This window comes from Dipodomys spectabilis, unplaced genomic scaffold (assembly GCF_019054845.1).
Source record: "Dipodomys spectabilis isolate Male_0828 unplaced genomic scaffold, ASM1905484v1 ptg000476l, whole genome shotgun sequence".
NCBI lineage: Eukaryota > Metazoa > Chordata > Mammalia > Rodentia > Heteromyidae > Dipodomys > Dipodomys spectabilis.
In genome coordinates, this window is record NW_024871153.1 from 130,433 (window position 1) to 156,400 (window position 25,968).

At 58.7% G+C, this 25,968-nt stretch overlaps 1 protein-coding gene across 3 annotated transcripts in view; it reads left to right on the plus strand.

The window, feature by feature from the left end:
* The window catches only part of Ccdc57 (coiled-coil domain containing 57), an 82,785-nt gene that overhangs the window by 53,253 nt on the left and 3,564 nt on the right, over positions 1-25,968 (plus strand). Inside the window, exon 18 of one of the 3 annotated variants that reach the window (XM_042668718.1) lies at positions 14,332-14,579. The exons of the other annotated variants lie outside the window; for them this stretch is intronic. Within the exon in view, the coding sequence (XP_042524652.1) occupies positions 14,332-14,411 (80 nt within the window). The 3' untranslated portion in view covers positions 14,412-14,579. Of the gene's footprint in view, positions 1-14,331; positions 14,580-25,968 lie in introns of those variants that run through there. 3 annotated transcript variants of the gene reach the window in all.

The window sequence follows — 25,968 nt, forward strand, 5'->3', positions numbered from 1 at the left end:
CCCCCCTCCCCTCCCCACTCCTCCCTCATGCCTCTGGCCTGGAAATTCCCTCTTTCATGTGGATGAACAAGAAGTGTGCATTTCTGCCCTCCACTCCCTCCCCACCCCCTAGCTTCCTGGGGTGGAAGAATGCGGCTTTGTGGTGCCTTCTCAGATCGCCCTTGTTCCGGTGACTTCCACCAGAGACATGCTGCCAGTCTCACTACGTGGGTGGAAAAAGCTCCCTGTGATTCCCCATGGTGCTTAGCGAGGAAACCACGCTGGCTTAGTCCTCTACCTCGAACAGAACTCCTGGGAAGCCTCCCCCAGCAGCTGCCACCAGAGATTCCTCCTTTCCATACTCAGAAAATAGCACCTCAGCGTTAATTCTGAGAGAGAAACTAGTTCTTCAATTAGAGAAAGGGAGCAAGAGAGAACAGAGAGGAGAAAGAACAGTATCTGGCCTTTTCAGTCTGAAAGTCTGTGATTTGATACACTTTCCTTCTTTTTCTTTTTTTTTTTTCTTGCCATTTCTGGGGCTTGAACTCAGGGCCTGGGTGCTGTTCCTGAGCTTCTTTTGCTCAAGGCTAGTAGCACTCTGATTGAGCCAGAGCACCCTTTCTGGCTTTTTCTAACCCAGGGCCTCATGCATGCTAGGCATAGCGCTCTACCACTGAGCCACCTTCCCAGCCTCTTGATACATTTTCATTTCTGGTGAATGTTCTTCTTTGAAGCTTCTCCTAAGAGTTTTTGTTTTGTTCGGCCTGGGCACTGTCCCTCAGCTCTTCAGCTCAGGCTTAGCGCTCTCCCACTTGAGCCACAGCACCACTTCCCACTTTTTTCTTTTTGCTTATGTGGTGCTGAGGAATCAAACCCAGGGCCTCAGGCATGCAAGGCAAGCGCTCTACCACCGAGCCACCTTCCCAGCCCATCTCCTAAGGGTTTTTGTGTTCTCTATTTATCAAGCTTTTTTTTTGTTCTTTTTGGTCAGTTGTGGGTCTTGAACTCAGGCCTGGGCGCTGTCCCTGAGCTTTTTCACTCAAAGCTGGCATTCTAACACTTGAGGCATAGCTCCATTTCCTCCTTTTTTTTAGTAGAGTTAAAGAGTTGCATAAACTTTCCTGCCCGGGCTGGCTTTGAACCCCAGTCCTCAGATCTCAGCCTCCTGAGTAGCTAGGATGACAGGCCTGAGCCACCGGCACCTTACAGCTTGGATTTTGTTTGTTTGTTTTTTAAGATTTATCCTTTTCTTTTGAGGCAGCGCCAGTGGCTCACACCCATCATCCATCATCCTGGCTACTCAGCTCCACAACCAGCTTACAAAAAAACTTACCCTTTTGGATACATTTTACTTTTCCAAACAGAATTTTTTTGTTTTTGTCGGTTGTGGGTCTTGAACTCTGGGCCTGGGCGCTGTCCCTCAGCTCTTCAGCTCAAGGCAAGCGCTCTATCACTTGAGCTACAGTGCCACTTCCAGTTTTCTAGTGGTTTATTGGAGATAGGAGTCTCATGATCTTTCCTGCCCAGGCTGACTGAACTGCAATTCTCAGATCTCAGCCTCCTGACTAGCTAGGATGACAGGCGTGAGCCACCAGCGCCCGCCTCAAACAAATTTTTGTTTGTTTGTTTTTGTCGGTCGTGGGGCCTGAACTCTGGGTCTGAGCGCTGTCCCTCAGCTCTTCAGCTCAAGGCTAGCACTCTACCACTTGAGCCACAACGCCATTTCCACCTTTTTCTGCATATGTGGTGCTGAGGAATCGAACCCAGGGCCTCATGCATGCAAGGCAAGCGCTCTACCACTGAGCCACCTTCCCAGCCCTTCAAACAGATTTTTAAACAGAATTTCCTTTTATTTATTTCTGATGGTGGTTCATTCCTGGCGGCTCTCCTGCAAGCTCCTCCCCCCGCCCCCCCCCCCAGGGTCATGGGAAGGGGCAGAGGCCAGGCCTTCCAAACAATGTATCCTTTGCATCTTGTTTCTGCTGTTAAGGCCAAGATTCTGTCCCAGGAGTCTGGGGCCTAAGGCATGTACTCTTTTATTAGCGAGGTATAAACTCTGGTACTGTATTTCACGTCTAGCGGTGTACCCCACGTCTAGCAGTGTACCCATGTATGCATTAGATCGAAAATTCCACCAAAAGCAGGTAACAATTGATCATCGAATGTTGAAAAGCAGTGGTGGGAAAGTGACATGTCCTCAGACATTAACACTAGGGGAAGCTGGCTCCGGGGCTCATGCCTGTAATCCTAGCTACTTGCAGTTCCGGGCAGGAACATCTCCAATGAACTACCAGAAAACCAGAAGTGGCGCTGTGGCTCAAGTGGTAGAGCTGAGGGACAGCGCCTAAGTCTTGGCATGAAAGAGGAAAACCTAAAAATATTGGAGGAAGTGCAGCAGAGAAGTGGCAGGTTCTCAACCTGAAGCTCAGACGCATAGGCAGCCCTCGGGCGACACGGGCACCAGGATGCTGCGGTGGCGCGGAGGGTCGCCGCTGTGTGGGGGTACGCCGCTGTGTGGGAGAACGTCGTCGTGTGTGGGGGTCGCCGCTGTGTGGGGGAACGTCGTCGTGTGTGGGGGTCGCCGCTGTGTGGGGGTTGCCGTTGTGTGGGGGACACCACCGTGTGGGGGTTGCTGTTGTGTGAGGGACGCCACTGTGTGGGGGAACATCGTCGTGTGTGGGGGTCGCCGCTGTGTGGGGGTCGCCACTGTGTGGGGGACGCCGCTGTGTGGGGGAACGTCGTGTGTGGGGGACGCCGCTGTGTGGGGGACGCCACTGTGTGGGGGACACCGCTGTGTGGGGGAACATCGTCGTGTGTGGGGGTCGCCGCTGTGTGGGGGAACATGGCTATGTGGGGTACGCCGCTGTGTGGGAGAACGTTGTTGTGTGTGGGGGTCGCCGCTGTGTGGGAGAACGTTGTTGTGTGTGGGGGTCGCCGCTGTGTGGGGTACGCCGCTGTGTGGGGTACGCCGCTGTGTGGGGGTCGCCGCTGTGTGGGGGACACCGCTGTGTGGGGGAACATGGCTATGTGGGGGACGCCGCTGTGTGGGGTACGCTGCTGTGTGGGGGAACATGGCTATGTGGGGGACGCCGCTGTGTGGGGGAACAGCGTCGTGTGTGGGGGTCGCCGCTGTGTGGGGGTGGTGGGGGTTGCCGCTGTGTGGGGTACACCGCTGTGTGGGGGACACCGCTGTGTGGGGGTGGTGGGGGTCGCCGCTGTGTGGGGAACACCGCTGTGTGGGGGTGGTGGGGGTCGCCGCTGTGTGGGGTACGCCGCTGTGTGGGGGAACATGGCTATGTGGGGGACGCCGCTGTGTGGGGGAACATGGCTATGTGGGGGACGCCGCTGTGTGGGGGAACATGGCTATGTGGGGTACGCCGCTGTGTGGGGGAACATGGCTATGTGGGGTACGCCGCTGTGTGGGGGAACATGGCTATGTGGGGGACGCCGCTGTGTGGGGGAACATGGCTATGTGGGGGACGCCGCTGTGTGGGGGAACATGGCTATGTGGGGGACGCTGCTGTGTGGGGGAACATGGCTGTGTGGGGTACGCCGCTGTGTGGGGGAACATCATCGTGTGTGGGGGTCGCCGCTGTGTGGGGGAACATCGTCGTGTGTGGGGGTCGCCGCTGTGTGGGGTCGCCGCTGTGTGGGGGTGGTGGGGGTCGCCGCTGTGTGGGGTACACCACTCTGTGGGGGAACGTGGCTGTGTGGGGAACTCCGTTGTGTGGGAGACACCGATGTGTGGGAGAACGTGGTCGTGTGGGGGATGCTGTCATGCGGGGGACACCTGACATGAAGTTGAAATTGTCACAGCTTCACAAATCTCATAACAGCAGACAGAGCCCAGGACCCAGGAGCCCTCCACGAGTCCTGATGGCAAAGGTCTCCGCTCTGCAGCCCTGGCCACCAGTGACCCCAGCCATGGAGCAGGTGGAGTGAAGACAGCGGGGTGGGTGGGGGCGGTGGGGGCGTGGCCGCAGGCACTGATGTCATCTGAACTCCAGAGCCCTGAAGGCTTGGCAGGGGTGCTCTCCCTAGTCCAGGCCAGCAAGAAGGCGCACAACCAGATGCACTCATATCCACGCGTAAACCCACATGGGCAGCTCAGGCCTGTAATCCCAACTCCGTGGAAGGCTGAAGATGGAGGACCGTGCACTGAGAAGTGAGCAAAGCCCTTTCCCAGCCCCATGCTGGGCACAGTTTGGACCCACGCGGGAGCCAGGACTGGGAGAACTCACAACTTCAGGACGTTCAGGGCAGAGCTGTCCATGGAGGAAGCTGGACAGGTGGCCATGTGCCTTGACTCCTAAAACCTAGGCAGGAGGCAAGACCCTGTTTCAAAATTACCAGTGAAAAACGGGAGTGGAGGCATGGCTCAGCAGTAGAATGCCTGCCTAGCAACGTCCTGAGTTCAAACCCCAGTGCCACACACACACAAAAAAAAGCTCAAAACAAGGACATGTGGGTCACGTGGGTAAGGCACCTGGAGGGAGCCGCACAGTCAGACCCACAGACTGGCAAAGGTGACGCGTCCAGGAAATAGTGATGAAGGAAGGAAGACGAAGCAAAAGCAGCCCAGTTAGGAGCCATTCCTGTAACAGGAAGAGGGAGGCAGGGTCATCCTCGGCCCACAGAGTGACCCGTCAGAAACAGGGTGACCAACAAGAAGTTTCTAGGCTGGGAAGGTGGCTCAGTGGTAGAGGGCTGACCTCGCATGCATGAGGCCCTGGGTTCAATTCCTCAGTACCACATAAACAAAAAGCCAGAAGTGGTGCCACGGCTCAAGTGGTAGAGCACTAGCCTTGAGCTGAAGAGCTGAGGGACAGCGCCCAGGCCCAGAGTTCAAGCTCCACAACCAACAAAAAAAAGTCTCCACCGGGCAAGCTAACTAAAGCTCAGGACAGGGAGCTAGTTGCGTCTGCAGGAGTTGTGGGAGAGAGCAGGCCAGGTCTCTTTAGAGGCAGGAGGCTGGGCCGCTGCCAACACCTTGGCACAACGCAGGGACAGTGCAGGACCAGGTGCTCAGAGGGGTGGCCCGGGCTGGGAGAAGGGCGCCCCCCACTCAGCAAGCACAGCCAGGGCTGCCGCAGCCTTCATCCTCGCTACTCAGGCCGAGATCTAAGGATGGCGGTTCAGAGCCAGCCAGAGCAGGAAAGCCCATGAGACTCTTACCCCCAACAAACCACCAGAAAACACCCTGGCTCAGGTGGTAGAGCGCGAGCCAGTTCAACAACAGCAGGTGGCAGTAACGCTCTGCTCTGTAGGCCAGGTGCACCCGTGCAGGTGTCAGGTGCCAGTGAGGTGCAGTGTGCAGGTGTGGAGCAGGAGGAGAGGGCCAGCTTTGGGGGACAGGGACAGAAGGAGGCACAGACCGGCACTACAGCAGTAGGGGCTGGGGGGGGGGCCAGCAGGGCCAGGGTCACCCTCACCGCAGCGCTGGGGGGCCAGCAGGGCCGGGGTCACCCTCACCGCAGCGCTGGGGGGGCCAGCAGGGCCGGGGTCACCCTCACCGCAGTGCTGGGGGGGGCAGGGCCCAGGTCACCTGTCACCCTCACCTCAGCGCTGGGGGGGGGGACCAGCAGGGCAGGGGTCACCAGTCACCCTCACCGCAGTGCTGGGGGGGACCAGCAGGGCAGGGGTCACCCTCACCACAGCGCTGGGGGGGGACCAGCAGGGCAGGGGTCACCAGTCACCCTCACCGCAGTGCTGGGGGGGCGGGCAGGGCCGGGGTCATCCTCACCGCAGCGCTGGGGGGGACCAGCAGGGCTGGGGTCATCCTCACCGCAGCGCTGGGGGGGCGGGCAGGGCCGGGGTCACCCTCACCGCAGTGCTGGGGGGGGACCAGCAGGGCAGGGGTCACCAGTCACCCTCACTGCAGTGCTGGGGGGGCGGGCAGGGCCGGGGTCACCCTCACCGCAGCGCTGGGGGGGGCAGGGCCGGGGTCACCCTCACCACAGCGCTGGGGGGGACCAGCAGGGCCGGGGTCATCCTCACCGCAGTGCTGGGGGGGACCAGCAGGGCAGGGGTCACCCTCACCACAGCGCTGGGGGGGGACCAGCAGGGCAGGGGTCACCAGTCACCCTCACCGCAGTGCTGGGGGGGTGGGCAGGGCCGGGGTCATCCTCACCGCAGCGCTGGGGGGGACCAGCAGGGCTGGGGTCATCCTCACCGCAGCGCTGGGGGGGCGGGCAGGGCCGGGGTCACCCTCACCGCAGCGCTGGGGGGGACCAGCAGGGCAGGGGTCACCCTCACCACAGCGCTGGGGGGGGCAGGGCCCGAGGTCACCCTCACCACAGCGCTGGGGGGGACCAGCAGGGCTGGGGTCATCCTCACCGCAGCGCTGGGGGGGACCAGCAGGGCTGGGGTCATCCTCACCGCAGCGCTGGGGGGGACCAGCAGGGCTGGGGTCATCCTCACCGCAGTGCTGGGGGGGACCAGCAGGGCTGGGGTCATCCTCACCGCAGCGCTGGGGGGGCGGGCAGGGCCGGGGTCACCCTCACCGCAGCGCTGGGGGGGCGGGCAGGGCCGGGGTCACCCTCACCACAGCGCTGGGGGGGACCAGCAGGGCAGGGGTCACCCTCACCACAGCGCTGGGGGGGACCAGCAGGGCCGGGGTCACCCTCACCGCAGCGCTGGGGGGGGCAGGGCCCAGGTCACCTGTCACCCTTTCCCAGGAGCCCTGCCAGGCATAGCCCACAGGGGCCTGGGGCATAGGCCCCACAGAACCCCACCTCACCTCAGGAGGGCTCAACACCGCCGGCTTGGGAGAAGAAGCAGCCGAGGGTCGAGAGGAGGCTTCCAGAAAGAGGGCTTGTGAAACAGCCTGGGCAGCGAAGGGAGGGAGGGGCGGTGCGCCGGGGGAGAGGGCGTGGGGCCGGCGATGGCCGGAGGGCGACAGGCCCTGTCGGTGAGATGTGTGGCGGGAAGCCTGGCCCAGGCAGGGCCTCGAGCCCAATGCCTGCTGCTCAGGGAGCCAGCAACCGCCCAGCCAGAGCCCAGAGCCGCTTCCAGCCTTCGGTGGGTCATTGCAGATAAGTCTCCCAACTTGGCTGGAGAGGTGCTCAGTGGTAGAGCGCTCGCCTCCCATGCTTGAGGCCCTGGGTTCGATTCCTCAGCACCACATACGCAGAAAAAGCCAGAAGTGGCGCTGTGGCTCAAGTGGTAGAGCGCTCGCCTTGAGCTGAAGAGCTGAGGGACAGCGCCCAGGCTCAGAGTTCAGGCCCCACGACCAAAGAGTCTCCACAACTTTCCTGCCAGGGCTGGCGTTGGGCTGAGAGCTGAGAGCCTCATCTCCTGTGTCCAGGCTGCGTCCTGAGAGCCCACCACCTGGAGGGGAGGCAGGGCTTTCTCTGCGCTCTGAATTGCTGCTTGACCGGCTATGTGGCTGTGTTTCTTAGCAGTACTTTAGCAATAAAGTCAGAAAGAGGCATGTTGGTGAAGGGCCTAAGGAAAGATCAGTCCGGTGTCCTTGGTGTCGGTCATGGCTGGAGTTCTTCCCGCCCGTGAGTGTGAGCTTGTGAGGCTGCACCACCTGTGTGGCCTCCGGAGCACGCAGCACCAGCACCACAGAGGGGCACCCACCCAGCTGGCCAGCCACCTCACCCAGTCCCCAGCCCTGTCTCCAATCCCCTCTCCCCCCAGCTCACCTGAGGGCACACCCTGCCCCAGCTGGGCCTCCCTGCCCTCCTCCACAGCTCTGCCCCCTTACAACAGCAGCCCCCAGCCTCTGCTTGCTTATTTATCTTAACTTCCTTCCAGCTGCCTGGGTAAGGTCCCTGAGGGCGGAGGCATCTGAGAAGCTTTGTCCTAGATCCCAGACTCTGCCCGCAGGCCAGGGGGGCGGGGAGATAACAGAAGAATGCGAGTCTGTGGCCTGGGGGATTCTCAGAAAATGCAGCTGATTGCAGAAACTAACAAGTATTGTTTTACTGGGAGAGGCCAGGCTCCTGCCTGCAATCCCTGCTAGGCTTTGAGAAGCTAGAGTTTGGGCTCTGCCCGGGCTGCTGAAGCAAAAAGTTTGAAGAAAAGGAAACTAATGGTGGCTTGCCACACACAGAATGGCGGAGACCGAGGGAAGGGACCGAGGGAGGCAGGGAGGGAGAGGGAGGAGACTGCACCGCAGTGCGGAGGGATACGTGGTAGAATTTTACTTTTTTTTTTTTTTTGGTCTGTCTTGGGTCTTGAACTCTGGGCCTGGGCGCTGTCCTTCTGCTCTTCAGCTCAAGGCGAGTGCTCTACCACTTGAGCCACAGCACCACTTCTGGTTTTCTGATGGTTAATCAAAGGTAAGAGTTTCATGGACTTTCCTGCCCGGCTGGCTTTGAACTGTGATCCTCAGATCTCAGCTTCCTGAGTAGCTAGGATGACAGGCGTGAGCCACTGGTGCCTGGCTAGTAAGTGGGTTTTCCAGTTCTACACGCAGTAAGCCCCACAGGAAGGAGGTGATTAGCACATCAAGAGCTGAGTAAGGCCCTGCGTTCCATCCCAGCACAGACAGGAGGCTCTGCGCCCGGCGGCTCACGCTGTCATCCTTGCTACTCAGGAAGCTGAGATCTGAGGATCCTGGTTCAAAGCCAGCCCTGGCAGGAAAACCCATGAGACGTTTATGTTCATTCAGAAAGCCAGAAGTGGCGCTTTGGCTCAAGTGGCAGAGCTCTACCCTTGAGCTGAAGAGCTGAAGGACAGCGCCTAGGCCCAGAGTTCAAGCCTATGACTGACAAGAGGGGGGTAGGGGCAAGAACAGAGCCCAACAGCAAGTGTGTGGCTGGCAGCTCTGTCCTGGCTACTGGGAAGACTGAGACAGGAGAAAAGTGGTAGCCCATGAGTTCAGATCCAGTGTGAGCAGCACAGGGACTGTCACCGGTAGCAGGTGAGGCTTTGTGACATTCACCTCCAAAAGTAGGGACGTTTCACTTAGGGACCTTGACTTCAGTCGCAAATTAGGAATTTCTAGACCAGTCTTGAAGTAAGAAACTTTGTTGAGTAAGCAAGCAAGCAGAGAAGATGAGACACATTAACAGTGTGGTTCTCTCCAAGAGAGACAGAGACAAAGGGAGACAGACGGGCTCTTAGGCCTTGGGTGTTTAAATGGTAAAGGCAGGGGGTCTGGCTTCAAAGTTAGGCAAAGATAGGAGTTTTATCTTTGCTCTCTGAGTTCCCAGCAGGTGAGAAAGTATCTATCCTTAAAACAGTTCCTCACTCTTGAGATAAGGAAGGCTTTGTTGGCTCTCTGGAAGCAAAGATAGTGTGCTTTTATGTTTTTAATACCTTGTTTCTGAGTTGCCTTCACCAGGCCTTCTTTTCCCTGATTTAAATAACTTTGCTCCCTTAATCAGAAGGTATGGGCTGGGAAGGTGGCTCAGTGGTAGAGCGCTTGCCTTGCATGCCTGAGGCCCTGGGTTCGATTCCTCAGCACCACTTAAGCAAAAAGAAAAAAGCCGGAAGTGGCGCTGTGACTCAAGTGGTAGAGCGCTAGCCTTGAGCTGAAGAGCTGAGGGACAGCACCCAGGCCCGGAGTTCAGGCCCCACGACCGGACCCCAAAAAAAAAAAAAATCAGAAGGTATTAGATGAATGACTATCTCCTGTGATTGCTTGAAGCTAAGTGTTTTGAGTTTGCCATGCCTCATTTTCCCTCATTCTCGTGTCTCAGGACTGCCTGAGGGGTTCTAAGATCACTTTATTTCCCCTTCGAAAATAACCAGGGCTGTGTGTGTGTGTGTGGCTCACCAGAGAGGCCTGGCACCCAGCACCCAAGTCCTGGGAGAGCACCACACACCCCAGAGGCTGCTGGCCCAGAGCCACCCTGGCCTGGACCTCCCCACTAGCGAACATCTTCTCAGGGTACAGCTTATTGGCACCCTAGGCCTCTTTTCTAGGAGTTTTATAAGTCACGGGCCCCAGAGACTCTTGGGGTAAAAGGGACGAATGTCAAATGTGTGTGGTACCTCCCACCCCAGGCCTGCCCTGACACGTCTTGGGCCCCTACAGCCCCCGTGGGAAGCCGGCCTGCAGGCCGCCCTCCCTGGCCAGCCCCAGGGCCTGCCCGTGCTCGCAGGCTCTCGGGCTCTCGAGAGGGAGCTGCAGCCTGTGTGCGCCTGGAAGCCGCACTGAGAAGTATTTCTACAGAGAAGTAGCTGGGCCAAAGGTGCTGGCGGTCCGAGGTCTGGAGCTGTTTCCAAACCACTCTCAGGAAAAGCTGGCCCCACGCCCCGCACCCCACTGCCGCAGGCCGAGGCTTCGACATTTCCCGCCAGGCTGGCGAGTGAGAGTGAGGGCGATACTTCGTGATCCTCTCGCCACGCTGGGCTCTCCTGTGTGGTTATGGGCGCTGGAGGATCTGAGCACCCAGGAGGGGACCATGCGTCTGCTGCCAGGCAGGAGCCGGTGGCAGAGCCAGATTCGACCCCATGCTCCCTGGGAAAGGCTCACACCTGCTGGAGCAGGCCAGCTCCTGCCGGAAGGTGCTGTGGTTCCGTTCTCCAGTGGGAAACTGAGGTCCAGGACGCTGTGCTCAGCCCAGGGCTGTCCTAACCTGCATTCTGCTCCCTGGAGTTCCAGAAAAGACCGGCCAGACCAGAAAGGGGGAAGGAAAGGGCGTAGGCAGAGGGGCGAAGGTCGACTGGAGCCGAAGCCCAAGGGCTCTGGGCGGGACACTCCTGAGGTGGCCCCATGGGTGCTGCTAGCCCTTCCCAGGCCTGTGCTGGGCACCCACGGTGTGCCTGGCCCTCCGGGGCCTGTGCTGGGCACCCACGGAAGTGCCTGGCCCTCAGGGGCGGGGTGGGGGGGAAGACAGGGGCTTAAGCAGAAAAGGGAACACCGTGCTAATGCTAGGAGAGTTCTTTAAAGTTTTGTTCTTCTGAAAACGACATTCACTTTCACCTGAAATGTTGATTTCTGTGCTGTAGAGGTGCGGGGAGTGTTCCGGGCAGAGTGTCCAAACGGTGCTCGTAAAGCCGTGCTTATGTAATGGGCGTCTTCTGGCAGTTGGTCGGGTGACAGTGACACCCTGTTGCCAGGCTTTCTTATCTACCATCTAAGAGGGAAGACAGAAAGGACTGAACAGCCGGCTCCTATGCAAGGGCCAGGCCACCCCCGCGGGCCTCTCCCGTGCCAGGCCTGGGTCCGATTGGGCGGCCTGGTGGCTGGCACACCGCGGAAAGCTGGCAGCAGGAGCATTGGGGGGACAGTGGGGCAGGGAGGGGCAGGCTCTCAAAAGCCCCGGGGCCACGGGGTCAGCCCCGCCCCAGCTGCTGCCCTCTACCGCACAGGAGCTTGCTCACCGCTCAGGCTCGGATTCAGCCTTGAAACCCGTGTTCTATGCGCAGGCACACATGGCTCCGTGAAGAGAGGGTCTCGGCCAAGGGGCTGAGCCACGCACATTTGTAGAGGTGAAGGGAGCAGAGCAGGGCAAGGCTCAGCCTTGGGGGAGAACGGGAGACAGAACAGGAAATTGCTGAGCCAGGCCGTGGAGCACTCCGGCCAAGGCGGGGGAAGGGAACTTCCAGGCCGGCCTCGCCACTACGTGAGACCCCATCCCAAACCCAAACCGGCATCTACTTACTCCTCAGACCCCAGTGACGCCTTTTTCAAAGCCCATGGCTTCCCAGGTGTTTCTTGAGCACCAAAAGTCCCTGGACCGACTGTGGTCTCTGTATGGAGCCTTTGTTTCCTGTGAGGACACTTGGCGTGTCCCATGGGAAGCGGCTGCAGGCCTTGGAGAAGACACAGGCCGGTGGCCTCCATGGAGGCCCGCAGCTCCACCGCAGCTGACCCAGAACACGCTGTTCCATTTTGCCAGTCCCCACACTCGTGTCCTGACACAGCTCCCCGGGGACGCAGGTGACCTGTGCCAGGTGAACAGCGGCTCCCGGGGGCCAAGGCCAGGGGAGCGGGAGACAGGAGCCGGTGCGGGAGGACTCGCTCAGCCCGCCCCTACCCGGGGCAGTGGTGGCCAGGCCTGTGCTGGCCTGCATAGTCCTGTCCAGTTCCCTACCCCACCCCATCCCTGAGCCTCCCCTAGTGCTGCCCCCGGGTGGGACTGTGGATGCGGCTCCCTGAGCTCACCTCTCCGAGATCCAGGGCAGTGTCCTGTGGCCTCTTGCTGTAGCCGCAGCTGCAGGGCTCTAAGAACCAGTGCTCAGCTGCTCCGGCCAGTGTCCTGATTTGGGGTAGTGACTCACCGTCCACCTGCACAGAGGCTCTGAAGGCTGCAGGGTTGGAGGAAGGGTAAAGGAGGTGAACATGGCTGAGGTGGTTTATTCATACACGTGGAAACACCCCACAAGAGCTGTGAAAGTTATTTCACAAGTGGAAGGAGAGAGGTGGGGTAGTATGGACTGGGATGCATGTACACGTGCATAGAAATGTCTCAATAAACCACCTTCTACACTAACATATGCTCATTTTGTGGCCAGTCCTGGGGCTTGAACTCGGGGCTTGGGCACTGTCCTTGAGCTGCTTTTGCTCAAGGCCAGCACTCTGCCACTTGAGCCACAGTGCCACTTCCAGCTTTTTCTGTGTATGTGGCACTGAGAAATAGAACCCAGGGCTTCATGCATGCTAGGCAAGCGCTCTACCACTGAGCCACCTTCCCAGCCACTAATTTAAAAAAAAATTTTTTTTAAAGCTGGGTGCTGGTGGCTCACACCTATAATCCTAGCTTCTCAGGAGGTTGAGATCTGAGGACTGCAGTTCAAAGCCAGCCCAGGAAGGAAAGTATCTCCAATTAACTACCAGAAAACCAGTAGTAGTTCTACAGTTCAAAGTGGTAGAGTGGTAGCCTTGAGCAAAAAGTCTCAGGGACACTGCCTAAGTCCTGAGTTCAAGCCCCAAGACAAGGGGGAAAAAATCTATGGCACCAGGAACTAGAAGTATGATGCAAGTTTTAGAGCACCTGTCCTGAAAAGCTGTCCTGACCACCGTCCCCAGGGCCTGACCACCGTCCCCAGGGCCTGACCACCGTCCCCAGGGCCTGACCACCGTCCCCAGTGCCTGACCACAGTCCCCAGGGCCTGACCACAGTCCCCAGTGTCTGACCACAGTCCCCAGTGTCTAAATACAGTCCCCAGGGCCTGACCACAGTCCCCAGTGCCTGACCACAGTCCCCAGTGTCTGACCACAGTCCCCAGGGCCTGACCACAGTCCCCAGTGTCTAAATACAGTCCCCAGTGCCTGACCACAGTCCCCAGTGCCTGACCACCATCCCCAGTGTCTAAATACAGTCCCCAGTGTCTAAATACAGTCCCCAGGGCCTGACCACAGTCCCCAGTGTCTGACCACAGTCCCCAGTGTCTGACCACAGTCCCCAGTGTCTGACCACAGTCCCCAGGGCCTGACCACAGTCCCCAGGGCCTGACCACAGTCCCCAGTGCCTGACCACAGTCCCCAGTGTCTAAATACAGTCCCCAGGGCCTGACCACAGTCCCCAAGGCTTGACCACAGTCCCCAGTGTCTGACCACAGTCCCCAGTGCCTGACCACAGTCCCCAGGGCCTGACCACAGTCCCCAGGGCCTGACCACAGTCCCCAGTGTCTGACCACAGTCCCCAGTGCCTGACCACAGTCCCCAGTGCCTGACCACAGTCCCCAGGGCCTGACCACAGTCCCCAGTGTCTGACCACCATCCCCAGTGCCTGACCACCATCCCCAGTGCCTGACCACAGTCCCCAGGGCCTGACCACAGTCCCCAGTGTCTGACCACAGTCCCCAGGGCCTGACCACAGTCCCCAGTGTCTAAATACAGTCCCCAGTGCCTGACCACAGTCCCCAGTGCCTGACCACCATCCCCAGTGCCTGACCACAGTCCCCAGTGCCTGACCACAGTCCCCAGTGCCTGACCACCATCCCCAGTGCCTGACCACAGTCCCCAGTGCCTGACCACAGTCCCCAGGGCCTGACCACAGTCCCCAGGGCCTGACCACAGTCCCCAGTGTCTAAATACAGTCCCCAGGGCCTGACCACAGTCCCCAGGGCCTGACCACAGTCCCCAGGGCCTGACCACAGTCCCCAGTGTCTGACCACCGTCCCCAGTGCCTGACCACAGTCCCCAGTGTCTGACCACAGTCCCCAGTGTCTGACCACAGTCCCCAGGGCCTGACCACAGTCCCCAGGGCCTGACTTCTGTCCCTGGGGCCTGCAGCAGCAGGGGCAGAGGCCTCCAGTCTGAGAGTGAGCAGGAGCAGCTCAGCTCCTCTGAAGGGCCCTCCAGGCTTTGTGAGAGACTGGTGAGGCCTCTATTGAAATTGTGACAGGAAACAAGCCCGCCGCTCAGGAAAGCAGCATGTGGAAGAAACTTTAAACAAATACCTTAAGAAATAGTAAACTCACTACCTTTTGGTGTATTTACTCTAGGACCACAGAAGGACCATGGTGATGGAGGACCAGACACCAGTGTCCCCATGGACAGCTACAAAGCTGGTGCTGGCCTGTGATGATGGGAAAAGGCAACACTGCCCTCCCCCCGCGCTCCCCACCTTCCACTGCAGGGGCCGGTGCTGATAATGTGCAGCATGGAGTTTGGAGGGGCTGGCACATGGGGCAGAGTCAGAAAGGATCCGCACATCCACCTGGGCTTCAAGGCCACAGCTGCACAAACAGAACAGCACTAGGCATAGGGGTGGGGTGGGTGGGAGCCCTGTGCGGCGTGCGTGAGGCCCTGGGTTCACCCAGCAGCCCGGTGTGATGCTGCACGTCTGCTGTACTGCCAAGGCCAAGGCCAGGCTGGGCTGCATGGTGACTCCTGCCTAAAACAGGAGGAAAAGCAAGAGGTTTGCTGATAAGAGGCTGGCCTCTGCCAGGCTAGTAGAAAGGCTGGGGAGAGCTGGGCACTGTGGCTCACACCCACTAATCCCAGCTACTCAGGAGGCTGAGATCTGAGGATTCCAGCCCAGGCAGGAAAGCCCATGAGACTCTTATCCCCATTGCCCACTAGAAAACCAGAAATGGCTCAAGTGGTAGAGCACTCGCCTTGAGCTGAAGAGCTCAGGGACAGCACCCAGGCCTGGAGTTCAGCCCCACGACCGACAAAAAAGAAAAGAATAAAAAGAAGGGATGGGGAGAATGAAGAAATAACGGCTAAATTGTTGTGGGACTTTTTTTTTTTTTTTGGTCAGTCAAGGGGCTTGAACTCAGGGCCTGGATTCTGAGATTTTTTTCCCCCTCTTTTCACATCAGTGTTTTTATTTTAAATGAATATATTGGGTAAAGTAGCCGAGCCGCTCCTAGACGGCAGAAAATTTCAAAAACAGCCAGTATGCTCTGGCTTCTTCAACAGGAGATGGTCACATGGAGGCTTCTAGCTTCTTTGTATAAGTAAAGTATAGAAGTGAGACATAGATAACAGATTAATAGGCACATTAATTTAAAAGTTAGAATATGATGTGTTTGGTAGAGTTTGCTCATTTTGAAGGTTGTTATTTGTAATAGTTGAGTTGTGAAGACTTAAGTTACTAGAGAAGAGGCTATGATCTCATAAAGCTAGTAATTACCAAAAATGGGATATGTAACTAGATATAGTATAATACCTGCCTATCACCCCAGAAGGTAGAAAGCTAAGGCAGGAAGACCTCAAGTTCAAGGGCTGTCTTTAAAAAAATATTATAAATAAAAACTTAAGGGGCTGGGAAGGTGGCTCAGTGGTAGAGCGCTTGCCTTGCATGCATGAGGCCCTGGGTTCGACTCCTCAGCACCATATAAGCAGGAAAAGCCAGAAGTGGCGCTGTGGCTCAAGTGGTAGAGTGCTAGCCTTGAGCTGGAGAGCTGAGGGATAGTGCCCAGGCCAGAGTTCAGGCCAACGACCGACAAGAAACAACAAATTTAAGGAAAGTACCAAAAATAATAACATTGCTTAGGAGAGAATAGTGATTTAAAAAATAAAGCCTCAAAGTCTGACTTTATGTAATAAAAGTTTGGAAGAAGTTAACTTACCTGGCATGTTGGTGCATGCTTATAATCTCTACTACTTAGAAGGCCGAGAAAGGCAAGAAAAATCATTGCAAGTTCAATGATTTTCACTAACACCCTGAGCAAAGTTAGCAAGATAGCAAAACTGTTTCTCAAAAACAAAATATATGGGACTGGGAAGGTTGCTCAGCGGTAGAGTGCTTGCCTTGCATGCACGAGGCCCTTGGTTCCATTCCTGAGCACCACATAAACAGCAAAAGCCAGGAGTGGCTCTGTGGCTCAAGTGGTAGAGCGCTAGCCTTGAGCTGAAGAGCTGAGGGACAGCGCCCAGGCCCAGAGATCAAGATCCACAACTGACCCCCCCCCAAAAAAATATATATACATATATATATATATATACATTCATACATATATAGAGAGGGGTGGGGGGAGAGAACCGGTGGGCCCAAGATGTAGCTCAAATTGCAGGGCTCTCGCCTGGTTTATGTGAGATACTGAGCTTTTTCACTCAAGGCTAGCACTCTGCCACTTTGAGCCACAGCAGCTCTTCCAGGTTTTTCTTTTTTGCTAGTTCTGGGGCTTGAACTCAGGGCCTGGCCACTGTCCCTGAGCTGCTTTTGCTCAAGGCTACCACTCTATCACTTGAGCCACAGCACCCCTTCTGGGTTTTTCTGTGTATGTGGTGCTGAGGAATTGAACCCAGGGCTTCATGCATGCTAGGCCACTAAGCCACATTCCTAGCCCCTAACTGATGGTTTAAAGGACAAGTAATACCAATATGTTATAAGGTTTGTGATAGGCATGAAGTAAAATGCATCACAAAAACTACCACCAATGATGAGAAAGGGAGACAGAAGTCTGCTCTGTGAGGACACTGTGCTTCGGGTTGTATGATGCTACTTCAGACTAGAGTGGTAAATCACAAGTGTGCAGACGGACGTGGAGCTGTGGCGGAGCTTGGCTTAGGCCACGCCAAGCCTGGGTCATCCTCAGTGTAACACATAAGAAAGCAAATAAGTGCAACCAAGGCAGCCACCAGTGGCTCTCCCCTGCAGTCCTGGCTACTAAGGAGGCTGAGACATAAGCACCATGGTCCAAAGCAGCTAGCAGGAAAGTCTGAAGACTCTTATTGCCAATTAAGCACCAAAAAAAAATGGGGCTGGGAAGGTGGCTCAGTGGTAGAGCGCTTGCCTTGCATGCATGAGGCCCTGGGTTCGATTCCTCAGCACCACATAAGCAGAAAAAGCCGGAACTGGCGCTGTGGCTCAAGTGGTAGAGCGCTAGCCTTGAGCTGAAGAGCTGAGGGACAGCGCCCAGGCCCAGAGTTCAGGCCCCACGACTGACCAAAAAAAAAAAAAAAAGTGGCTCAAGAGATGGAGTGCTAGCCTTGAGCACAAAAGCTCAGTGACCATGCCTAGGCCCTGAGTTCAAGCCCTACGGGACTAGCAAAAAGAAAGTATAACCATTAACAGAATAGGAGAAAAAAGTAAAACTGGCCAGGGCCTGGTGTCTTACGCCTGTAATCCCAGCTACTCAGGAGGCTGAGAGCTGAGGATCACGGTTTGAAACCAGCCTGGGCGGGAAAGTCTATGGGGAAAGTCTATGAGACTCTTATCTCCAACAAATGACCCAAAAAAAGCCAGAAGTGGCGCTGTGGCTCAAGTGGTAGAGCGCTAGCCTTGAGCAAAAGAAGCTGAGGGACAGCGCCCAGGCCCTGAGTTCAAGCCCCAGGACTGGCGAAAACAGAAAAAGCTGAAGGAGTCACCCAGCAAGGAGTATGTCTGGGGATGGAAAAGGTCCATTTAGCAGCAGGCAGCATCTACCCATAAGACCCCAGCAGCACAGTAAAGAAGACCCCAGCGGCTTCCTGTAAGGAGCCACAGGAGAGCCTTGTGGCGCACTGAACCCTGCACTGAGCTCAGCACAGCAGGAAGCGTCAAAATGGAGTTCCTCTGGGCTGTACAAGGCTCCAGCCCAAAGCTCAGCTATTTACCTGACCTGGGAAGAAATCCAGGTTAGAGAGATAACAGCCAGCTTCCCCAAATAGGCCACTTTGGATTGGTAACCAAGCTCCTCTGCCCTAATCCTAATCGCAAAAAAAATAACCTAAAGTAACCTGGTCCTGACCAGGCCTGACCCAGCCACAGCCTGGCAGAGAAAGCAACTTTGAAACAACCTTTTTGGCTTTTGTCTCTGTTTTTCAGGGCCTTTTCTGCCTGTAAAACCAACCTCATCTACTGGGCTTATTGAAACACTTGTTCTATTTTATGGAATGATGTGTAGCCTGAAAATAATGCCAATTAAGATCTTTAAACTGTAACTTTGCCTCTTGATAGTAGTAGGCGCGGTGATGATGTACAGGACAGTAGAACACATGCCTTCCCGGGGCTGTAGGTTGCTCAGCAAGATGCTGGGCCATAGAGTGCGTCTCAGCCAACAGCCACTGGAGCTTCATGCCTGCATCCTTAGGTACATAGGCCAAGGTATGAGAATTGAGGTTCAAAGCCAGCCCAGGCAAATACAGTCCAAGAGATATTTTTCTCCAGTTAACCATCAAAAAGCTTGAGGGAAGCCGGGCATCAGTAGCTCACGCCTGTAATCCTAGCTACTCAGGAGGCTGAGATCTGAGAATCTCAGTTCAAAGCCAGCTTGGGCAGGAAAATCGGTGGGATTCTTACCTCCAATAACCACAGAAAACCGGAAGTGGCACTGTGGCTCAAGTGGTAGAGCACTTGCCTTGAGCTGAAAAGCTGAGGGACAGCACCCAGGCCCAGAGTTCAAACCCCATGACAAAAAAAAAAAAAAAAGCTTGAGGGAGCCAAGTACCTGTGGCTCACGCCTGTAATCCTAACTACTCAGGAGGCTGAGATCTCAGAATCACAGTTCAAAGCCAGCCCAGGCAAATAAAGTCTGAGAGACATTTTTTTCCAGTTAACCATCAAAAAGCTTGAGGGAAGCCGGGCACCAGTAGCTCAAGACTGTCATCCTAGCTACTCAGGAGGCTGAGATCTGAGGATCTCAGTTCAAAGCCAGCCCGGGCAGGAAAATCTGTGAGACTCTTATATCCAATTAACCACCAGAAAACTGGAAGTGGCGCTGTGGCTCAAGTGGTAGAGCGCTCGCCTTGAGCTGAAGAGCTGAGGGACAGCGCCCAAGCCCAGAGTTCAAGCCCCACGACCGACAAAAAAAGCCTGAGGGAGAAAGTCAGACAAGAGCAGGCGGCACAGAAATCAAGCTGCAGTACTTCATAAAAGGGTGAATTATACAGACTCTGTTTCCTGACAACAAAGAAACTTCATTGGAAATCAGCAACACATAACTAGGAAAATGTGCAAATATTTTGAAAGCAAAATGTCTAAATAATCACGGCTTACGTGAGTGACAGGACAAAGTGCAACCTACTGCACTGACCTCCCCAGCGCCCAGCTCTATAAACACCTTCATGAAAGAAAGAAAGGCCTACAGAGATTCAGCTTCAAAACACCAAGGATGGCAAAATCTCTCAACTTACTGATTTATTTTTTGGCCAGTCCTGAGGCTTGAACCCAGGGCCTGGGCGCTGTCTCTGAGCTTTTTCACTCAAGTCTAGCGCGCTACCACTTGAGCCACAGCATCACTTCCAGTTTTCTGGTGGTTTATTGGAGATAAGAGTCTCACAGGCCAGGCACCAGTGGCTCACGCCTGTCATCCTAGCTACTCAGGAGGCTGAGATCTGAGGATCGCAGTTCAAAGCCAGACCAGGCAGGAAAGTCCGTGAGACTCTTATCTCCAATAAACCACTCAAAAACCGGAAGTGGTGCTATGGCTCAAGCGATAGAGTGCTCTCCTTGAACTGAAGAGGGCAGGGACCGCCCCCAAGCCCTGAGTTCAAGCCCCATGACCAACAAAAAAAGAAAAAAGAATAAAAATAAAAAAAAAAAAAAAAAAGAAAAGTCTCACAGGCTTTCCTGCCCAGGCTGGCTTTGAATCACAATCCTCAGATCTCAGCCTCCTGAGTAGCTAGGATGACAGGCGTGAGCCACCAGTGCTGGGCTTCCAATTGGTCTTAGAAGGCCAGCAGACACCAGGATCAAGAAGCCAGGCACCAGTGACATATTGTAAAAAAGGAGTCCATGAGATTTTTATTGCCAGTTAACCACCATACAGCCAAAGGTGGAGCTGTGGCTCAAGTGGTAAAGCACTAGCCATGAGCAAAAAACCTCAGGAACAGTGCCCAGGCCCCAAATTCAAGCCCCAGGACCAGCACACATACAAGCCACCAAAACCCCACTGAAAAGTAAGTTAGGGCCTGGGAAGGTGGCTCAGTGGCAGGGTGCTTGCCAGAGTGCATGAAGCCCTGGGTTCCAATCCTCAGTACCACAGACACGGAAAAAAGCCAGAAGTGGCAAGATGGCTCAAGTGGTAGAGAACTAGCCTTGAGCAAAAGAAGTTAAGGGACAGTGCCCAGGTCCTGAGTTCAGGACTGGCAAAAAAAAAAAAATGCAAAGATTTTGTTTCTAAGGAGCAGGGGGTCGGCGTCACTGGAGCTCTGGGGGAGGCGGGGGGGGGGGGGGAGGGAGGAGGCGTCACTGGAGCTCTGGGGGAGGCCGGGGGGGGGGAGGGAGGAGGCGTCACTGGAGCTCTGGGGGAGGCCGGGGGAGGGAAGGAGGCGTCACTGGAGCTCTGGGGGAGGCCGGGGGGGGGGGGGAGGAGGCGTCACTGGAGCTCTGGGGGAGGCCGGGGGGGGGGGGGGGGGGGAGGAGGCGTCATTGGAGCTCTGGGGGAGGCCGGAGGGAGGAGGCGGCACTGGAGCTCTGGGGGAGGCGGGGGGGGGGGGGGAGAGGAGGCGTCACTGGAGCTCTGGGGGAGGCCGGGGGGGGGGGGAGGAGGCGTCACTGGAGCTCTGGGGGAGGCCGGGGGGGGGGGAGGAGGCGTCACTGGAGCTCTGGGGGAGGCCGGGGGGGGAGGAGGCGTTCACGGGGGGGGGGGGGGGGGGAGGGGCGTCACTGGAGCTCTGGGGGAGGCTGGAGGGAGGAGGCGTCACTGGAGCTCTGGGGGAGGCTGGAGGGGGGGGAGGAGGCGTCACTGGAGCTCTGGGGGAGGCTGGAGGGAGGAGGCGTCACTGGAGCTCTGGGGGAGGCTGGAGGGGGGGGAGGAGGCGTCACTGGAGCTCTGGGGGAGGCGGGGGGGGGGGGAGGAGGCGGCACTGGAGCTCTGGGGGAGGCCGGGGGGGGGAGGAGGCGTCACTGGAGCTCTGGGGGAGGCGGGGGGGGGGGAGGAGGAGGCGTCACTGGAGCTCTGGGGGAGGCCGGAGGGAGGAGGCGTCATTGGAGCTCTGGGGGAGGCCGGGGCGGGGGGGAGGAGGCGTCACTGGAGCTCTGGGGGAGGCTGGGTGGGGGGAGGAGGCGTCACTGGAGCTCTGGGGGAGGCCGGAGGGAGGAGGCGTCATTGGAGCTCTGGGGGAGGCCGGGGCGGGGGGGAGGAGGCGTCACTGGAGCTCTGGGGGAGGCCGGGGGGGGGGAGGAGGCGTCACTGGAGCTCTGGGGGAGGCCGGAGGGAGGAGGCGGCACTGGAGCTCTGGGGGAGGCCGGGGGGGGGGGGGGGAGGAGGCGTCACTGGAGCTCTGGGGGAGGCTGGAGGGAGGAGGCGTCACTGGAGCTCTGGGGGAGGCTGGAGGGAGGAGGCGTCACTGGAGCTCTGGGGGAGGCTGGAGGGGGGGGAGGAGGCGTCACTGGAGCTCTGGGGGAGGCTGGAGGGGGGGGAGGAGGCGTCACTGGAGCTCTGGGGGAGGCGGGGGGGGGGGGAGGCGTCATTGGAGCTCTGGGGGAGGCGGGGGGGGAGGCGTCACTGGAGCTCTGGGGGAGGCGGGGGGGGGGGGAGGCGTCACTGGAGCTCTGGGGGAGGCCAGGGGGGGGGGGGGAGGAGGCGTCACTGGAGCTCTGGGGGAGGCCAGAGGGAGGAGGCGTCACTGGAGCTCTGGGGGAGGCCGGGGGGGGGGGAGGAGGCGTCACTGGAGCTCTGGGGGAGGCGGGGGGGGGGGGGAGGAGGCGTCATTGGAGCTCTGGGGGAGGCCAGAGGGAGGAGGCGTCATTGGAGCGGGCCGGCTGTGGCCAGGGCTCTTGAGCATGGACTGAGGGCTGCCCAGGCTCACCCTTCTCTTCTTGCCATCAGAAAAAACCAACGCTGCTGGCCTCATCCAGAATGTGTGTGCTGAGCCTGGCAGGTGCTTCTAATCCCCAGCACCCTGCTGCAGGCCTTCTAATTGCTCTTCCCCTGGGTACTTAGGGACGCCCCGGGGAGCCCAGGGCAGGCAGTCAGGAGCCACACCTCCCGCATCCCTGGAGGCCTGTAGTCAGGATTTCATTTGAAGAAACAGGACCTCAACTTTAAAGACCAGAGAACAAGCTGGGTGCCATGGCTCACGTCTGTCATCCCAGCTACTCAGGAGGCTGAGATCTGAGGATCGCGGTTCAAAGCCAGCCCGGGCAGGAAAGTCCCTGTGAGACTCTTCAATAAACTTCTCAAAGAAAGCCAAAAGTGGCGCTGTGGCTCAGGTGGTAGAGCACTAGGCTTGAGCACAAAGAGGCTCAGGGACAGCGCCCAGGCCCTGAGTTCAAGCCCCACAACCGACAAAAAAAAAGTGACTGGAGCAAGCGCAGTTGGGTTTTCTGCATGTGTGAGGTGTTTGGTCTCCGTGAGGAGCACCCTGCCCTTGGCTGGGGGAAGGGCTGGAGGGGGGACCCAGAGGGACCCCGCGTCCCGACCCAGGGCCTAAGCGGCACCGCTGATAGGCATTGTGCCCAAACAGCTTTTTTTTGTTAGACAAGAGGGCTGGTTTCCTGGGTCTTATTACCACTTAATATAAGTGGGCCGCAGCTCCACTTGTATGACATTCTGGTGGTTCTTTGGAGATAAGCATCTCACAGACTTTCCTGCCCAGGTTGGCTTCTAACTGCGATCCTCAGATCTCAGCCTCCTGAGTAGCTAGGATTGTATTTGTGAGCCACCGGTGCCCAGTGATACTGGTGTTTTTTAGTACCGATTTGAGCTGACTTGCTGTTGTTTTACCGTTTTAGCAGTTATGTTTATGAGTTAGGTAGGCTTTGAGTTTCCTTGTGCTGTTCTTATCCAGTTTGGAAGACTACTTCATAAAATGAACTGGCCAGCTTTCAACTCTTTTTTGAAGCAGTATGTTGCTGGGTGTGCCGGGCTGGCCTTGGCCCTCCGTCCTCCGTCCGCCCGCCCCCCCCATCCCCCCCCCCCCCGCCGTCAGTGCCCCGCCGCTGGTATTGTACATGCCACCCGCAGGCGTGCCAGGCCTGGTTCTTACTTCCTGAGTGGTCTCATGGGACAGGACTCTTCTCTCCTGTGCTCAGGACTCCGCACACGTGCACACCCCTCCCCTAGCTCCCCTAGCCAGAATTCCCCCCGCCCCCCGCGCGTTTGGGAGGCCGCCGTCCGGGCGGCGCGTGGGAATGGCGGTGCTGGAGGGTTTGCCGTTGGCGCCGCCGTGGCCTCTCGCTGCTGCCAGGCAGGAGCCAGGCCTCCGGCACCTCTCGCTCTTATGCTCACAGAATTGCCAAGTGCCAGTCCTCACACTTGTCTCCCTAAGGATTCAGGAGACTGCTCTGGAGATCAGGTTCAAGGTCAGCCTGGGCAGGAAAGTGCACCAGGTCTCATCTCCAAAAGTAAACAGCAAAAATCAGAACTAGAGGCCTGGCTCAAGGGGTAGAGTGCCGGCCTAAGCCTCCAGGACCAGAGCTGGCACTCCCCCCAGCTTGTTGAGTGTTTAGGACAGATGTTTCTAGAAGAGGCTCCTCTCCAGAGCAAGCTTCAGGAAGCCTGGGCCTGCAGCTCAGCCCTGCACCGTGGCTCCTCTCCAGAGCAAGCTTCAGGAAGCCTGGGCCTGCAGCAGCCCTGCACCGTGGCTCCTCTCCAGAGCAAGCTTCAGGAAGCCTGGGCCTGCAGCAGCCCTGCACCGTGGCTCCTCTCCAGAGCAAGCTTCAGGAAGCCTGGGCCTGCAGCAGCCCTGCACCGTGGCTCCTCTCCAGAGCAAGCTTCAGGAAGCCTGGGCCTGCAGCAGCCCTGCACCGTGGCTCCTCTCCAGAGCAAGCTTCAGGAAGCCTGGGCCTGCAGCTCAGCCCTGCACCGTGGCTCCTCTCCAGAGCAAGCTTCAGGAAGCCTGGGCCTGCAGCTCAGCCCTGCACCGTGGCTCCTCTCCAGAGCAAGCTTCAGGAAGCCTGGGCCTGCAGCAGCCCTGCACCGTGGCTCCTAGAGGGACGTGGTGCCAGTGGCTCCGCTGCTCCCTGGTGGCGCAGGCACTGGCCCTGAATCTTCTCTCAGCCCGAGGAGAGGAGCACAGGATGGGACCTGCCCACCCCACGGCCCCCACACCACGCCCCCTCCTCTAACCTCTCTGGCTCCCTGGGTCTGCTTCGGACAGCCATGCTGTGCACCGTGGGGAGGCCGGCCAGAGGCAGCCAGGGAGCTGTGGAGGGTGCCGGGTGCCGGGCGGGCTCCTCCGCCGGCCGCGCCCTAGCCCGCCCTAGCCCACCGCCCTGCTCCGCAGCACAGCCACCCTGCATGCCCCTTCCCACTCTGGCCACGCCATGCGGGCCCGGGGCTCATGGGCCAGACGGCCAGGCAGCGATTTCAGCCGAGCCCTTGGCCCGCCCGCTGCACACTGCTGCGTCTTGAGCAAGCCTGGGCGAGCGTGTCCGGCGGCAGGCGCCCCACGGGGCCAGCGCGGGCGGGGGGAAGTGTCCCCGCCAGAACAGAGAGCAGCCCGGACCCCCGCCCGGGGACGCCATGCGCGGGCAGGGGCAGGCGCAAGGCCGCGAGCGGCCCGGTGTGGCCACTGCTGCGGATGGACCTGGCCCAGGCAGACGCTGCCTGCCGCCCGGACGCCCTCCTGCACTTTGGGAGCAAGAACCGCCACCCTGCCCCAAAGTGGCCGCCAGGTGTCCCCCACCCCCCATGGAGGGAGACGCCCGCAAGACCTAAGCAAGCGCCACTGGGCCCACGGTTCGGGGTCCCGTGCGCAGTGTCCCATGTGAGGTACTCGTGTGCGGTGTCCTGTGTGTGGAACCCGTGTATGGTACAGTGTCCTGTGTGGGACGTCCCGTGCGCGGTGCCGTGCGCAGTGTCCGTGTGCGGGGTGCCGTGCGCAGTGTCCGTGCGGGGTGCCGTGCGCAGTGTCCGTGCGCGGGGTGCTGTGTGCAGTGTCCGTGTGCGGGGTGCCGTGTGCAGTGTCCGTGCGGGGTGCCGTGTGCAGTGTCCGTGCGCGGTGCCGTGCGCAGTGTCTGTCCAGGGCGCCCCTGGGGGGGGTGTCCGTGCGGGGTGCCGTGCGCAGTGTCCATGTGCGGGGTGCCGTGTGCAGTGTCTGTGCGGGGTGCCGTGCGCAGTGTCCGTGTGCGGGGTGCCGTGCGCAGTGTCCGTGCGCGGTGCCCCTGGGGGGTGTCCGTGCGGGGTGCCGTGCGCAGTGTCCTTGTGCGGGGTGCCGTGCGCAGTGTCCGTGCGCGGTGCCGCGCGCAGTGTCCGTGCGGGGTGCCCCTGGGGGGTGTCCGTGCGGGGTGCCCCTGGGGGGTGTCCGTGCGCGGTGCCGTGCGCAGTGTCCGTGCGCGGTGCCGCGCGCAGTGTCCGTGCGCGGTGCCGCGCGCAGTGTCCGTGCGCGGTGCCGCGCGCAGTGTCCGTGCGCGGTGCCGCGCGCAGTGTCCGTGCGGGGTGCCCCTGGGGGGTGTCCCGTGCGCGGTGCCGTGCGCAGTGTCCGTGCGGGGTGCCCCTGGGGGGTGTCCGTGCGCGGTGCCGTGCGCAGTGTCCGTGCGGGGTGCCCCTGGGGGGTGTCCGTGCGCGGTGCCGTGCGCAGTGTCCGTGCGCGGTGCCCCTGGGGGGTGTCCCGTGGGGGGTGCCTGTGGAGGTGCTGTGTCAGCCCACACTGCTCTCTGGGATCCCGGCACCAGCGCACATGTTCCCCAGTTGACCTGAGACGGCCCCTGGCCCACGCAGGCCCGGCCCTTCCTCCTGCCCTGGCACCTTTGCCCTCCCAAGGGCACCAGAGGCCGTCCAGCCGTCCGGCCACTGCGGGCGTCATGGCCCTCGCCCTGCCCC